At 39.7% G+C, this 17,273-nt stretch overlaps 1 protein-coding gene across 1 annotated transcript in view; it reads left to right on the top strand.

Annotated features, from left to right (window-relative positions):
• The window catches only part of LOC134863070 (MAM domain-containing glycosylphosphatidylinositol anchor protein 1), a 152,376-nt gene that overhangs the window by 96,648 nt on the left and 38,455 nt on the right, over positions 1 to 17,273 (top strand). The window contains 6 exon segments of the mRNA XM_063881337.1: positions 6,338 to 6,607; positions 8,836 to 8,975; positions 8,977 to 9,166; positions 9,539 to 9,838; positions 15,521 to 15,787; positions 15,955 to 16,103. Coding sequence (XP_063737407.1) covers positions 6,338 to 6,607; positions 8,836 to 8,975; positions 8,977 to 9,166; positions 9,539 to 9,838; positions 15,521 to 15,787; positions 15,955 to 16,103 — 1,316 coding nt within the window.

The raw sequence follows: 17,273 nt of genomic DNA, 5'->3' as shown, positions 1-17,273 counted from the left end.
TCAGTTCTATGTCGTCTGAATTGGACATCTCTAGTTTCAAAACATATTTCTTCAACTAAGTGAGCATCCAACCTCCAATGAGTTGTACACTGCTCAAAGAGTTACACATGCCTATGGCTTGCATTGTCCAAGTGTTTGATACCAATTGCATGATTCAAACTATTTCCTAATACAGTCCAGATCCTGGCTAATGATAAATACTTTAACCTGTAGTAACCCGAAAAAGACTGTTTTCAAACTGACAGTTTCATATTTAGTTTGTCGATTCTGATCAATAATTGTTTATCAATTTATATTTGTGTTCCTTTAAATGCATACGTACGTCTCCAGTTTCTTTCATCCTGTTGTGGTGTTCATTTTCATCTCCAGTAATTGCTTGCAAACCCTTTACAGATAGCTGATATGCACATAAGTACATCAATATTCATTCACTGTGGCATACGCACACACACGCACGCACTCACGCACACACACTCACGCACGCACTCACGCACACACACAGAGTTTCATCAGTTATTAATTTAGATTTTTTAAATTTTGTATTTTCTCTTTGTCTTCGGTATAATATTTTTAGACATGTGGATATTAGGGTCACATACCAATATGCTTTTACTGTTACATTTAAAAATAACTTTTCTGTTGTTTTTTGTGATTGTCTTGGTTTTATTTTATAACGCCTCAGAGCAATGTCCTGAATTTATATTGCATATAAACTATATATCATTCCTAAATAAATACCTCAATCTCAGAGTAAAGTGTTGGGCATATTGCAGTGGATTTAAAATACATATACTGTATCTCCTCCCCAGGCCTGAGGGTATCAAGTCTGCATAGAAGTAATAACCAGCATCCTCCCTTTTCAAAATAAAAAAACCTAAATCATTTTCTTGTGTTGGCACTAGAAACATTTTGATTGTTTTTCGACAATCCTGCAGCCTCACCTTATTTTGGAATGACGTTAAGGTACCACTTAATGTTCATTGGTATGAAATACACACATACAGCACCTGTCAGCATGCTCCTCTATCCAAACCAAAGGTTTTATTTCCGGCTGATTTCCCCCAATAACCTCACTTTACCTTAATCTGAAATCAGTGAGCATGAGAGGAAGCAAGTCATCGAGAGTGCAGTGAACAAAAAGCGCAAAAAGAATGAGAACCAGGTTTATAGACAGGGGAGGTAAAAAGGCTGATATTAAAGATACAGAGGTGACAAACTGACTGCAAGAAAGGGAAGTGGGGGAGTGAGGGGAGTGTGAATGTGGAAGGGAGAGGCATTTGTTACCTGGTTGTAAACCGCTGTGCTGCACATAAATCCCATTACTCTGGGAGGAGCGCTTGCTGATCCCACCGTTACCGTCACCCACACATCCTCTGGAAATTGAAGCTATAATTTTTCAAATCCTCTGCCCCCCCCCCCCCCCCCTTATTGCTTCACATATAGAGTTCTTTCTTGTTTTTTCTTCTGCATTTCTGTTCTTAGAATTTCAATTTATTTATTCATGTATTCATTTGTAGCATTTGTTTATACTGTTTACATTATAAATCACCTATAGCTCATTTACAATCCAATTAACCTGACTTGCAAATCTTTTAAATTCATGTAGAACACCAGGGCCCTCAGAGGAAAACCACATGAGCTGCATGCAAACACTCGTTGATTAATGGACTTCAGAATGCTGGTATAATCAATCATGACAACATACAGAGCTTCAATATATTCCCAATTGCCCTCTGTTTTACTCTACCTGTATTTAACAGCTACACCGTTTCCATGGGGGTTTGTTGAATGCTTTGAAAGCTCTTCAGGCCTACAGGGGTTTACTCTCATCGCGTTCTGATTTGATCCAATGAAGGTGGACAGTGCTATTTATGTGCTGATTGTAGTTGTTACACCAGTGAAATGTCTTGTCAGCTTGAGAGCCATCACTAGTGAGGTTAGCTGAATAGGTGTCCCATTAGGAAGTGTATTTGCATGAACATTTTTGTCACACATGTGAATGAGTAGAAGGGTGTCTGAGTGTATGTTGGAAAACAAGCGTCTGTAAACTAGATGTTAAGCCTCTCTAGACCTCTTTCGTTATGGCGATTGCAATCTGTTAAAAAAGAGATTAGATGAAGGGATGAACTGACCAAAGTCTATTAGAGGAATGAATTGCTTCCTGTACTCTGTGGGGTCGGTTCCTCACTGAGGATTAACTCTCTCTCAGGTCGATTAAAGCCTGGGTTCTCTTCTTTCGGGTCTTACAGAGTAATTTAAAAGACCCTGGGTACACTTCTTCAAATTGCTCTAATATAAATATTTAAAACCTTATAAATACCTTCATGTTCAGCATCTTAATGTGATTCATGGTAAACAAATGTTTTGTAAAAAGAAAGAAAACACTTTTTAATAAGTGTACACATGTCGATGCTTACATGATGCATGACTAACTAAATCACTTGCTCAAGGGAACATAATGGTAAAAAAACACAGTCATTAATAGTGTATCGTCCGAGTATTAGCTTAATATTGACAATTGTATTTCATTTTTAAATTCATAGGATAATCCCTCAATCTAAAGGATTTATGAACATTTTGGGGAATTTTCTATACCTTTTTAAACAATTGGCTTTTAACACATATAAACATTTCTAATCTAGTATTAGTAATCGGATCATTTATTAAAAAAGAGTCACATGTTTTGATAAACATTTACTGTATAAGATGATGTGATTATGATAGATGTTGCATGGATAATCATGCATAGATCCATAAGAATTAATGAAAATATGGAAAATCACCCTGAAAGAGATTGAATGTATGCTGTTTTGCACATATTGACTCTAATAAAAATACATATTACAACAAATGCAAAGGCAATCAATTCTTCTTCTTCTTGATTCAGGATAAACTGAAATTGGCAGTAGGGTTCAGAAAAAAAGATGATTTGATGAAAGAAATGTCTCGTTGACCATCTGACAAAGAAGGATCAGCCACTGACCTTTAAACTTCCTCCCAATCTGCTGACTTCAGAGGTACTCAAATAACACCTCAAATCTGTAAGGAACCACAATGTGTCACTGCTGTGATAAACAAAAAAATCAGAATAAATACTGTACAGTAAGCTTTGTTTCAATGCTTTAATAAGAACATAAAATATATAGCAACAAAGCTCTTTTTAAAACCAGTGCTTTTCAATAAACACACACAAAACTTAACACCCTAATCTTTCATTAACCAGGCAAGCAAATATAATATTACTATAATATAAATATATACTATTATTATACTACTTACTCTTATTCTCATAAACAAGTCTTGATGGAAGGAACAAATACAAAACAACATCAAAAGGAGAAATTATAAGAACACCTTTTGATATAGATAAGTATTTCCAATGAATTTAAAAGAAAGGATGATGTAGTCATTTAAGAGTCTCTCAGTCGTTTCCCCTCTGATAACTGTAAGAGTGACGAGGGAACAGTCAGCTGATTTCTGACTCAAAGGCTCCTTAAACATTAACTAAAACTTGCTTTATGAATATTTAAAGGATAATCATAATAGATGGTATGGAACTGTACAATACTGTATCATCAAGGCCCTTTATTGTCCTAGGTACCCCAACAAAAGTATCGAAAAATGGAGCTTACCGTCTGCTAATTCTGCAGCAGATAATTTTCTACTCAGGTTGCTCTTGGCTCACCTGGCTCTGACTCTGAGGTTGGATTTGTTTATTTTCTACAAGCGTCTAAACCTATTAGAGAATGTAATCCTCTTTCAGCTTTCTTCATCCTCTGAACTGGAATAAATTCATATTCACAAATAAAGGTGTTCATAGCTCCAGTGTGTATTTGTCTTTAAGTTTCCATTAAAATAATCTACAGAATAATTTGGAGAAATGTGTTCAACAGGCTCAGTAGCCAAGTATCAAAATGACCCTGGGATAGTCTCAACAGAGCAATGCATCATTATGCCTCCATATCCTAAACAATATATGGTTATTATACAACCTGTTGCGTGAATTCTTACAGAGCTCCTATAGGAAAACCGACAGTATTATCCTGTCGACATGGCAGCGTAATAAGAAGTATGTACATTAATCATACAGTAGAGGCAGGTTGGCTGACTTCATTTAAATACAATTTCCTTGTTTTTGCATCTTTTAGGATGCTATAACTTGACCGAATTCCTTACATAAATGACAGAGTTTAACACACAGACAGGATTTCGCACCAGAGTGCTCAACAGTTCCAGCACAGATTAGTAACTCGTGGCCAGTGAAGCAGTTCTGGTGGAAAAACTGTGGATTGACTGCTTTGCCCCAGGGCAGTTTTTACTTTGGTTGATGAGGGAGGTGGAGACCTTCAAATATTACTCCAACAAAAGCATTTTGTAGCCACTAGAGGGATTCACAAAGTTGATATTCTGGTCACTGCTGTCACGCCTTTGAAACCCTGTGTCAAGATATCCAGAAGAACTATTACTAGATGCTGCAGGTAGCATTGGGTTTCAAGTTGTCAGGTTGATGCTTTATACAAAATAAATATTATACTAACATATGCAATATTAAGTGCCCTGTTTTGCAAACAGATGTTTAACCACAAACCCAACTTGATGTAATTACTATGGGCAAAGTCTGCCATTAAAGCCATTTAATGGTTTAACGCAAACCACAATTCCCAGCTGTCGCTTGCTAGAGGTAGTTTTATTCAGTAGCTGGCTCTAATTTAGCTAAACACTTAAAAAAAAGACAAGTTCTGTTCCTTGAAAAGCATTGCAATTGATTTAAATGCAGTAACTGTACAGTATTTGGTTGTCTTTTTATTTGATTTAATGTAAAAAACCTATTGACAGTGTTGAGTTAGGCAAGCACATTTATGCAAACAGATGAATAGCAGGTGGTTCTTTTTATCATGACACTTTGCGTGTGTGCTAAGGACACATTTCTACATGATAAGACCATATGAGTGGTTTTGTACTCTAACTTACATTATATCTAATTTATACTACACTTAAGTGATGGATGTCTTATGTAAGATACATTATGCAGATAATATTTACTTACATGCTTCCGTACAGTTTCTGCACTATTAACAAAATGAAAAAAGCAATGCAATTCATTGAAACTATACGCTTACATTTCTACAATGCTTCTCTCTTTTTTTGGAGTGACTCTTATAATGTATATGCACTGCACATATATCAGGGGATTTCTGGGTTTACACACTGAGAGAAAGCTGTTTTATGAGCACTCAACTATCACAGTAATCCCTCTACAATGTTTAAATGTGACTGTTTATTGCCATTTATTTATTACGGTGTGTGTGTGTGTGTGTGTGTGTGTGTGTGTGTGTGTGTGTGTGTGTGTGTGTGTGTGTGTGTGTGTGTGTGTGTGTGTGTGTGTGTGTGTGTGTGTGTGTGTGTGTGTGTGTGTGTGTGTGTGTGTGTGTGTGTGTTTTTCTTTTCTCTCTCCAAAACACCGTTTTAGAACATTAATATTGTATTTTTTCCTTTTGGCCCTTTCCCCCCTTTCCTGTTCCAGTCCTGTCTTTAATGCCCTCCTTCCTCGTGTTTGTGCCCCTCGCTCCCACTGCTTTGCCCTTTTTTTGTTTTGTATTTGAAACTGCTTGGGTCCAATCGATCTTTGTCTGGCAACAGGCTTTTTCTTCCTCTGCAGTTACATTTTGGGTCATCCTGTACTTTTCCTGTTAGGGAAGTCATAAGAAATGACACGGTAACTTGGGGAAGATAAGGGGCATAAGAAAGCAGAGGGACAATCTATGAACTACCTTCACATTTACTGATTAGTCTGTAATGAAACACACACGATAACACTTACACAAACTGCATTCTATTTCAGTCAGAACACATTACATAAAATAACATTAGCGAACATAAACAACTTTTGTTTGCTGATTTTTATGAAGGTCAGGTTTTGCTTGTGTATCTTATGATTCAATGTTCTTCAAGGGTTGAGTGCGATACATGCATATTAACTTTCTAATAAACATCAAAACTGGTAGTCCTATAAGTAGAGCAGAATCTCATATTGAAGGAATTAGTTTTTACGTGCATTATATTATACTCACACACCGACAGATACGGCCTTTTTCCCTTTTAAGTCATCACTACATGCAAAATCCTGTAACCATCCTGCAATCCCAATGGGAAACCTTCATTCACCTTGTGCAGAGACAGAGGTAACTGCAGGTGTCAGCATGACAACACCAGTAATAAGCACCAATCTTGTACAAGAGTTGCGAAGCTCAAGAAAAACAACTATTCTCCAAAACCACAGAGGAAATGTTTTGAGCCTCCTGTAATCCTTTTTTCTCTCCTGTGTTTTCCTTCTCAGCTCCCCCAATGATCCGGCTGTCAGTGAACGACACGGTGGTGGTGGATCCCGGGCAGGATGTGCTCCTAACCTGTGAGGTGACAGCAGGTTTCCCCCTCCCTACTGTGATGTGGTCGCGAAACCCCAGCCCCCTTCCCCTCAGCGCACAAGTTCGAGGGCCAACGCTGATTCTGCGGGCGGTCACACCGACCGACGCTGGTTTTTACAACTGTACGGCTGTCAACAATGTGGGCAATCCTGCCCGCAAAAACGTCAATCTGGTTGTCAGGAGTGAGTAACACGTGTGTGTGTGTGTATCCCAGGTGATAGAGGAAAAGATATGTTGTTTACAGGGGTGTTTAGAGGGCTGATGATGGATGATGGGTCCTTACTAGGCATACTATATTCTATTCTATTACAAATAAGCACACACACCTGAGAAATATCTTAGTCCCAAAAATATGGATAAACACATTGTATTTAAATTTTCTTCACTTTAGTACATCTCAAGACTGAGTATTTAATGCTGAAATAATTTCCCTTACAGAAAATGAAAAGAGCCATCTGTCCAGTCATTACTAGCTTTATTCATCAACTTTAATGTGTGCACAGTCTCATTTTTGTGTGTACAGTGTGTGTGTGTGTGGTGTGTGACACGCGCGCAGTTGATCCATTATTAGAGAGAGCTGATGTGAATCTTGTCAGAATAGGCGGGTTAAGTATCGCTCTTTTTCTAATTCCCCTGCCATTAAAACAGAAGCTTTCCATTTTCCCTCCCCGCTGGCTATTTTTAGTGCTTTTTAATCATCTTTATTCACTCCAATTAGTTAGACTGGAGTGGAAGCAATTAGCGACAGTCTCTTCTGTTAGTTAACACTGTAGAGAACGTATGCTGGATGGGTTTCTCTTGTTAGCTTAATGGGCCTGAACGCATCGTCACACCAGCACAGGTGGTAAGACGCTGAATGAGAGACACACACACAGACACACACACCCCCCCCACACACACACACACACACACACAAACACATACTTGTGTTCAATGAGTGTGTAAAAATCTGATGGTAGGAATGCGACAGAGTTGCAAATGCACATGGATGCGCAGAAAAACCAAAGCTCCCACATCACATGCACACACAACATTGTCTCCACACTAACCAGGTAAAGCTCTAGGATCACTTTAAACATATGGTCAGTGCTTCATATCCCTATCTCCACCCAAGCATCTTGTTAACAAGCACGAAAGGAGTTTAAATCAAGCCCTCCTCTCCTCCTCACTGCCTGTCTCTCCCCTTAGTGGGGATACAGAGAGCTGTTTTGTATTCAACATGGAAATCTGTTGGGGAAACGCAGCCTTTGAAACTGAAAATGAAATGTGACAGTGTGAGAGTTACTCTTTGTCCTTGATTTTGTTCCCGACCCCTCCTCCCTTCCCCCTGTTATTTCATTCTGTTTCTGGCTCCTTTTGTCTCTCCCTCCTTCACAATTTGTTTTCTCCTCTCTTTCTTTCTCTCTTTATTCTTCAATTTCCTTTTTCCTTTGGTTTTCTTTTGCCAGGCTGCCCCCTCCAAATGCCTTTCATGCCTGTCACAGTCTCATCAACTGTTCTGTATTAGGCATCTTCCCCCTCCTACGTCCCCTCTTTTTGTCTGTTAATTGCTTTTTTACTCTTTCATTATCTCTCAATAACAATTCTGTTCACTATGTTGTCTAATCAAAAGGTTGTTTGTATTCTACAAACTTTAAAAAACGTTATCAGCATGATACAAATCTGTGTTGCTAATGTTAAAATAAAATAGGTGATACAGAGATGGAGAGATTAATAAACACATACTGTACAATCATGGAGTACAAGGACACATGTTTTATCTGAATCAGAAATACTTTATTTATCCCAAACTGAAATAGAAAATACTATTAGAAATATACAAATGTACAAATAGTCCAATGAAATGGAATATTAAATAAGTATAATGTAAAGGAGAAATGTTAAGTGTCAAAGTGTGCATGTTATGTTCAGTTTACAAGAGAGGCCACAGAGCAGTGAGGTGTCTGCGAGTTGTATCAACGCCAAGCCCCATTCATAGTCGCTCCAAGACTGATTTACTAACTAACTAATTAACCAACCAACCAGCTAACCAATTTCTGTATTTAAGTGGCAAAATGCATGCGCTACGTGTCCTCCCTATATACAATAAACAGCTTCTAAACTACTGGCAGCATTCCATTGTAGAATTGGCTAAATGTGAAATGGAGGTGCTTCACATTAAAAATGAGAATTTACAAAAAGTGAACGATTGCAGAGATTAAGTGCAAGTAAGGAGTAGAAAATTACCTTTAAATTTCTTGATATTCTTTCCTTCATTTTGGTCTTCTCCCAGTTATTTCTTTCCGAGCTCTTGAACTAGTCCCTTCGGCAGTGATGTTATCCAAGTCTGCAGCACAGACAGCCTGACACTGTGCCCTCTATTTAACTCGTTCTTCTCTCCTCTTCTTCACCCCGCTTCCACCACACACAGCAATGAGCAACCTGACCTTCCAGATAACACCAGACTCCAACAAGGACAGCGAGACCATCCAGATGGGTCGGGACCTCAAGCTGTCGTGCCATGTTGATGCCACCCCACAGGACAAGGTCAACTACACCTGGTACAAGAACGGTGTCCCCTGTTTTCAACTCGGACAGCCTGATCTTGTTGCGCAGTGACCCAGACATGGCACCCGGCACCAGTAGCTTGGAGATTGTTGACATGAAGTTCAGAGACTTGGCTACCTACAGCTGTGTGGCGAACTTCCCCGGCAGCAGGGTGCTAGAGCTGCGTGTGGATGTCAACATCTCTCAGAACAGTGGTGAGGTTTTCCATTCATTTTTTATCACTGTCAAACCGAGACAAACTTCCATGAGTGTCTTAATGTCTGTCAGCCAAAATGCTCAAACATACTTTGATTGGTCATGTCCACATCCAGACTTTTTTCCATTCAATTGTGCATGGAAATATCTATACAACATTTTTACTGGATTTTCAACCTACAATAAATAAGACTTTCCTTTGGCTTTTTTGTCATGAAAAAGGTATGAAGCTTGGTTTCCTTTATTCAAGCGCATTGTAAAGAAAGTCTTACCGTTAAAATACATATGGTTCTCCTTGTTTATGTTGATGTAAAAGAATCACACTTCTCACTATCATTTTCTTTCTGACCCTGCTCTTTCTTTCCCTGCAGTCTCTCCTCCAGTGCTGGCGGTTCCACCTGGAGGTCAGGCGGTGAGCGTTCGAGAGGGAGGAAACATCGACCTGGTGTGCTTGGTGGTAGATGGCAAACCCCGTCCACCTATACTGTGGTCACGGATAGAAAAAGACCTGCTGATGCCGTCAGGGACGACCACGATGGAGACACCTGATGGTCGCTTGAGGCTAAAGAATGTGACCCGGGACATGATGGGGGCATACCGCTGCCAGACTGCTCCGTACAACGGCCTTAACATCAAACGCAGGGAGGCACAGGTCCAGCTCAATGTGCAGTGTAAGTGTGCATCAGATAACAACAACTCAAACTACAACAACAAACAACACTGCTGTTAGCATCAAGCAGCAGAAGGACAGGGTTACTTGCATACTGTATGTGAAGTTCAGTGTAAATAAATCCAGATTTGTTAGAGATGCTTTTAAATACAGTTGCTGCTGCAACTTGTACTATTTTTTTTTTCAAGTTATTTTTTGGGGGGCTTTTTGCCTATAATCGGATAGGACAGTGGAGAGTGACAGGAAAGTGGGAGAGAGAGTCGGGATGGGATCCGGAAAGGACCACGGGCCCGGGTTGCCGGCGTACGGTGCAGGTGCCCCCAGCCAGATGCGCCACGGCCGGGGCCGCAACTTGCACTATTGAGATAAGACAGGATGATATGAAACTTGAAAATGATTGCTGGGGTATCATTAAGCAGTGAAATTAGAAGTCATGCTAAACTTAGGAAATATAAAATATGCAGTAGCAATGTGTACAATAAGTAATTCAATGTAAAGAGGTACACTATTGTAATAGTAAGAATGGAAGTGTTTTGATAGGGATATGCTTTATGAAAACAATATGTTAAAGGCTCTATCCGACAGATTTCCAGGCTTTAGATAAAGTTATTTCTACTGGTACCTTTGCATAGGCCTCAATAGACCTTAAAACTATTTCTTTGTTGTATCAGAGACCCCTTTAAACACTTTTATTTTGCCCCACACTCAAAAGTTGCATTATCTTCCCAATTTGCTCAAAGCCCTGAAGACAGATCAAGAAAACATTTATGGTAGTGTAAAGAGTGCAAAACGCGAGTGTAAAGAAATTGAGGACACACCTCTAAGGCTTTAAGGCTGTTTTATCTGTACCTATCCCTTCCACTTTGCAAGCACAGTTGGGACGGCCAAAATCTCGGAGGATGGGCTTTGAGTAAGGAATACGTGCTGTCTTCCTAAAAGAACACACAATTTCAATGCCTTCTGCCTTCCCAAAAGTTTACCCACTTTATCGTATAATGTTTGGATTGTAGAAATGGCACTAGTGACTGTTAAAAGCTTCACAGGAAAATTGGATTTAAATGTTTCTATAAAATATGTGCACATAGGTAAAATCACTTGGCACCCAAATCATGTAAATCCCCTGCTGTTACTGACTTTGAGCACTTTCCAACTTTCCATAGCTTTTGTACAACTGAAAAACATGTATTTTACAAAAAGTGCTCTGTTTTCTGCTTCCAGAAACCAAGGTACATACATGCTTTGCCTCATCTATAGCACTGGATGTTTTTTATTAAGCATCTTGTAACCGGTTTGGAAAATCAAACATTGCAGAAAATAATCCTCAGAGAGTTTGTTTGAGACTGACTCTGTCAGGGTTGGGGAAACTGGACCCAAGTGCAGTAAATCAACTGTTGATGAAATCACGAATCAAGGGGAGCACAGGACATGAAAAACACTTAGCTTCAGACATGAAAGGCGACAGGAACAGGCAGGTAACATGGACAAGATCAGGAAAGAAATGACGACGACCGAACAACAGACAAAAGGGAAACAGGGACTAAATACACATGGGTAATCACAAGACGAGAGACAGCTGGAAGGGGGAGGAGAAACACAGGGGCAACAGGTGAACACAATGACACAATCAGGCACAGGAGGGAAACGCAGACAGGAAGTGAAGCTTAACAAGTGACACAAGAGGGGAAAACATCTCAAAATAAAACACACAACACAAGGACATGAAAGACACGAAACAAGGATCATGACAGACCTTCTTAATTGCAACACTGTGTTACTCTGAACAAACACGGACACACACTTGGGTACTTTAGTTGTATCAAACATGTATTAGTTGAACATGTTATCACAAGTCAATAGATTGAAACCTGCTGTCTGGCACAGCAGTGTGTTATTGCATTGGTAAGTGCTTGGTTTTATTCAATACATGTGTGTTAACAGGACTCTAGTACTCAATTCAACCTTTTAGCACACTCCTCTTGTGCACAAGGTCAGGTTAAAAGGCTGCAGTTAATTAAAGTGATAAAATGTACAAGATATAACAATTACATGAGGATAAAAAAGAAACAGCAGTGCATACAACTAAACTAGTGACTTAAAAGGAGAGGGAAAGGAAAGGCATAGGACTGTTTTCATTAAGGAAATAGAAGTATGAAATGTGACCTTCTCCCTTTGATTACTCAGACGTTGAGAAATTCAATATTCATAATATCTGAATAATGTTGAGAACAGTTAATCTATCTGGATATATTAAGACTCTGGGTATACATTCCTTTAGTCATTGCTGCTATAGCTACATTTTTTATGTTGCTGATATGTAAGAGGGGCCCTTTTTTATGTGGTTTTGAGCAATACATTTTGGACATAATAGCCAATTATATTTTTCTACTGAATATCACAACCAACTATGTGTTTGCCTGAGAGTACATGGCCTGTTATGACGAAATTCCCTCTGACATTCTTCAGGAAAACTCCCCCAACTGTCACATCTTCACTTTTCTATGTTCCTCCTCTCCTCTCCTCTCCTCTCCTCTCCTCTCCTCTCCTCTCCTCTCCTCTCCTCTCCTCTCCTCTCCTTTCCTTTCCTTTCCTTTCCTCTCCTTCCCTCTCCTTCCCTCTCCTTCCCTCTTCAGGAAAGATTTACAGGGCTTGCTAATGCAGGCGGGGCGGAAGGGCAACACTATGTGAGCTCTGCTGTCCACACTGGCCAAGTCTGATTAATGGACCAGGTGGCCACCCCACTCTGGACGGAGAAAGAAACATAGAGATGAGACAGATACATGAGCAGGACAGATGAAAAGAGAGGGAAAGAGTGTTTAGAGATGGCTTAAAACAGGGATAGGGATGGCTAGAAGTTAAAAATAAAATGTGTGATTGGGAAGTGAAAGATGGACAAAGAGTGAAACAGAATGGGGAGGTTAAAAGTGTTTAGCTGAGGCAAAAAAATAATGTGCCAAAACAGATCTTTCCACCCCTCCTCTCCCACTGCCCCTCTTTAACCTACGCCCCACTACTATTTTACTTTATTTTGTATTCTATCAGGTTTATTTGACCTCCTTCCATTAACCATGAGATGGGGAGATAAGATCGATGTAATGGATTCATGCTATCATTTTTTATGGCAGATATATTTAGGAGGATATGCAGATTCTTGCCACTGTAGTCTCTCCCACTTCCCCCTCTCTCGTGGTGTCCCTTCTTTATTTGCCCACTTTCCCTCATATAAAAGTGGCTGTTCTTCCTCATTGCCATTCCCATCATCATCAATCAGCTAACTGCTGGCCATGAGAGAACACCTCTCTCTGTCTTGTCATTCCCTTTCTGCATCCTGCATTCTCCCATTCTCTCCCCACCTCCCATACTCAATCATCGACTTCTCTCACTTTCACACCGCACTTTCCCTATCATTTGTCTTCCTCATTGTCTTCTTCTTTAAGACCTGTTTCTCTCCACCATCATCCCAACTCCTCCCTCTCTCAGTCTCATGTAAATTGATTTTGTGTACTGTAAATGTTTGGCTTGGTCAGTGTTGCATTCCCAGATGGAATCCATTCTGCATTCGATAAGACAGATAGTGAAGGTGTGCTCTCATAGATTATGGTCTTCTGGGGATGAGAAATATTGCAGTGTGGCATATTGAGTCCCCACTGAGTAGCAAACAAATGAGAACAAATGCTAAAGAGAATTTGAAACGTTGTATTTGAGAATAAACAAACATTACAACTAAAAAAGTGAGACATAATGCTAAGGAACCTAAATAAGTGTTGCATTTTCATATTTAATATCAGGTAAGGGGATTTTTAATAACTTGTTTCCCAATTCTGGGGAAGGAATGATTTATAAACTGCTCACAAACCAGTTCAATACCCCCCCCCCTCATTTCTATCACCATCGCCTGCTTTTCCTTACCCTTGCCACCTGTTTTCAAAGTCAGCCATCAATATGCATACGTGTGTCTATAAGCAGGACTAGGGTATGTGACCGTACACTAATCAGTCTATAGGATTGCAATGACCTTTGACCTCTCACTCGCTCTGCTGCATCGCTTGGTTCTGTTGTGGCTGCCGGAAGTGTAAGCAACATATTCATTTCAAGAGGTCAGGAACCATAACAATGAAAGAAACACAATTTATATTCTCATTAAAATAAAAAAAGTATGAAGCTGTATGTTTGAGGGGAAACACAGCTGAGACATATTTGGTGGTTTTCCAGTCATTTAACATGCAGGTGCTTACTCCTGGTTCTCTGACTGGAGTGCAAGCACAGAATGGTAAACGGTGATTCCCAACAAGGGTTCAGTTTGGCTATGAAGGCATGCACCTATAGAAAAAAACGGCAGATAGCGACTCCGAGAGATTTAATGAGCTCCCAGCAGTTTCTACTAGTTATTGTTTTATGGGTTACAGTTTTCGTTTCTTTACCTTTTTGAAAATGTGAAAAGCATTCAATGTTATTGTTGTATAAGTAAAACAATCAATCAATTGAACTTTATTGGGATGATAAATGACATATATAATAATGTCATAATGAGCATAATAAAAGCCAGCTAAAGGTGTTTGGATGCTTTCATTTCAAACTATCCTCTGTCTGTCGGTAGTAATCAGATGACTGTGATTATATTTCTCTTAATATTTCTTAAAATTGTCCTTCAGTTAATCAAGTTCACTGCAGGCTCCTCTCCTGTTCCTTTTATTATACTTGTTTGACCCCCCTTTCTCTCCTTCTTACTCTAACTCATTCTCCGTCTATATTGCAGGCATAACACAGATTAGACTTAATTATATATCTGTGTCTGATAAACTTGATTCATAAGAGACTCTAGTCGTGCTGCTTCACCTCTAGGGGCCCTAACACCAGATCTCATCACTGTTAGCACTGCAACACTACCATTAGCATCTTATCTATCATCTGTATTATTAGCCAGGGGTGAACTAGCTGCCCTGTAATTTGTGGCAGAGTCATTTGGCTGTCTTGTGTCCGGGCTGACCCTGGGGCAACAACAGCTAGTCAGTCATTAACCGCAGAGCTACACATCCCAGCTGACAGGTTAATTACAGCTGGTTAGGATAGGATAGCAGCGGTGTTGGGACTATGCCTTCTAGAAATGCCTGAACCCTTGTGGAAATAACAGTTGCTCTCTGTCAGATTATTTGTCAAAACTAATGTTTTCTGACGCTGGGAGGAAATCTACACTGCAGAGGGCAAAAAGATAATGCAGGGAAATTAGACACGGATGATGGTGGTGTATATGCACACCATTGCAGTGCATTTTGTATTGTCCACATTTCTAGCTGAAATATCCCTCTCAAACGCTTCAGTGTATCTCCATCTCCCTCTTATGATGGAAAAAGATTAAAAATGGAAAATGATTTCTGATAATGGGTTTTACATGGATACACCCCAGCAGTCAATTACGTTATCAAACTGTCAATAGCATAGGTTTTTCCAACGCTTGTAAATCACTGCAACCACAAAGGGTCCTAGAGCATACAGTCATCAATGTGAATGAAATAAATGAGGTTGTTGATGGTTACAGTAGTATGTGCTATTGGCTACGACAGACTGACACTACATAAAAATGACACTAGTAACCCTTTGCATTGTCACATGTATTGTCATTGCAGGTTCAACAGTATAAAAAAAGAAATGTTGTAAGTGCTAAAACTAAAATCTGTTGGCTCCTCAGATCCTCCTATACTGGACACCGTGAACCCGGATACACGTTCAAGGAACTATCAGATGGTGACCCTGAGGTGTACAGTGATACGGTCATTCCCGACACGCCTCATAGACATCCGCTGGTTCCGTAACGGTGAATTAATCCGCATGCCGATGCCAGACCTGAAGGAGACACCAGAGTTGAAGTTTAAGCTGGAACCCAACAACAATGGCTCGTATGAGTGTCGAGTCAGCAATAGTGCAGGGACATCAACATGTTCATTCAATGTCTCTGGTAAGCGAACATACATGAGCCAATGCCTAAATGATGTGTCTGTATCAGTGTCTCTACTGGTAATCCATCTCTCCAATTTAATCACGCTCAACAGGGTGCATTTATCTCTTCTTTATGATTCATTTATCAATGACATTTTGTTCTCTCTCTCCCTCCCCATCTCACAGCACAACCCTACAATGCTGAGTTTTACTTCGACACACCCAACCCAGTGCGAATTCAAAAAGGAAACAACTATTCCTACAACCTGCAGTGGACACAGAGAGAGCCTGAGGCCACAGATCGTATCATTGGCTACTGGATTAATGTTCGAACGGTAAAGGAATACTGCACATATACATACGTTTACATCCCACACTCGCATGCAAGCTTGTGAAAGCACATGTAAATATGTACAGCTAAAAGCCAATACACACTCACATATAACACACATTCAGAAACTACCGAACTTCTGGTTCAGCTCAAGGCAAACTTTGTTCACATGGGTTATTTATTTGTTTTGGTATCACCTTTGCTGGACAGACTAATAACTGGTGTATGTCAGAACACACAAACGCACAAGTCCTTGAAGAGGGGAGTGTGTATGCTAAGTAAACATGAGGCTTTATGAGCTTGGGCAGTGTCAGGCGTGTGTAGTCAATCAATGGAGACCTGAACTGAATTACAACAATGTCACAGCCCCTCCTCTCCTCTCCTCTCCTCTCCTCTTCTCTAGCTTTATTTATGATGGTCATAATGTTTGTTCTTTGTAAGTTTTTACTTAAAACTAAGCAATTTTCTTCAGATAACAGATTATTGTGATACAATTCTTACCAGTTGTAAGCAAGATGTTGTTTTGAGGTCCGCTGTTCACAGAAGTTTACCTGCAGTAAGCATATTTTAAAAGGCTTTCAATATCCCAGAATGAATACAAAAGAAAGCAGGACATAACTCTTATGATGCACCAAAGCAAAGAGAGCAAAGATTAAAAAAAAGGAAAGTTGTTTTATTCGTCCAATTATGCGCAGTATAAAAAAAAAATCAAGGTAGAATATTTGGGTTCTTATTCTCCCCTCTCATATTTTCTCCTCTCTTCTTGTTACCCTCTTTTCATGAATAGCAATCTCCATTAGCTCTCCTCACTCAATCCTATCAAATGCTGACTCCATTTTCCACTCTTCAGGACTAAGAGATGTAAAGATGAGGTGCAGGCTCTAAAATGCTCCATTAAGGGGCTCCTGATTTCACAGAACTATGGTTAAAAGGCTTAACCATCCTTTCAAACTTTCCACATACGTCCACATGACTTTGCTGTCTCTGCAAAATTATACTTTTGAGTGCCAGAAAGACATTAACATGTTCACAGTGTTGTAGCCACCAACAAGACCAGGCGAACGTCTCTAATTTGTCTAGTTGGTGTTAGAGAGTACTTGTTTTGTTTTCATATTTTATCTTGTCCTCAAATGATTGACTTTGAATTGATGTGACCTCATTTTCACAGCCTGTG

This window comes from Eleginops maclovinus, chromosome 4, assembly GCF_036324505.1.
Source record: "Eleginops maclovinus isolate JMC-PN-2008 ecotype Puerto Natales chromosome 4, JC_Emac_rtc_rv5, whole genome shotgun sequence".
Lineage (NCBI taxonomy): Eukaryota > Metazoa > Chordata > Actinopteri > Perciformes > Eleginopidae > Eleginops > Eleginops maclovinus.
The sequence above is the reverse complement of the archived record's forward strand: the minus strand, read 5'-3'. Positions and strand labels throughout refer to the sequence as shown.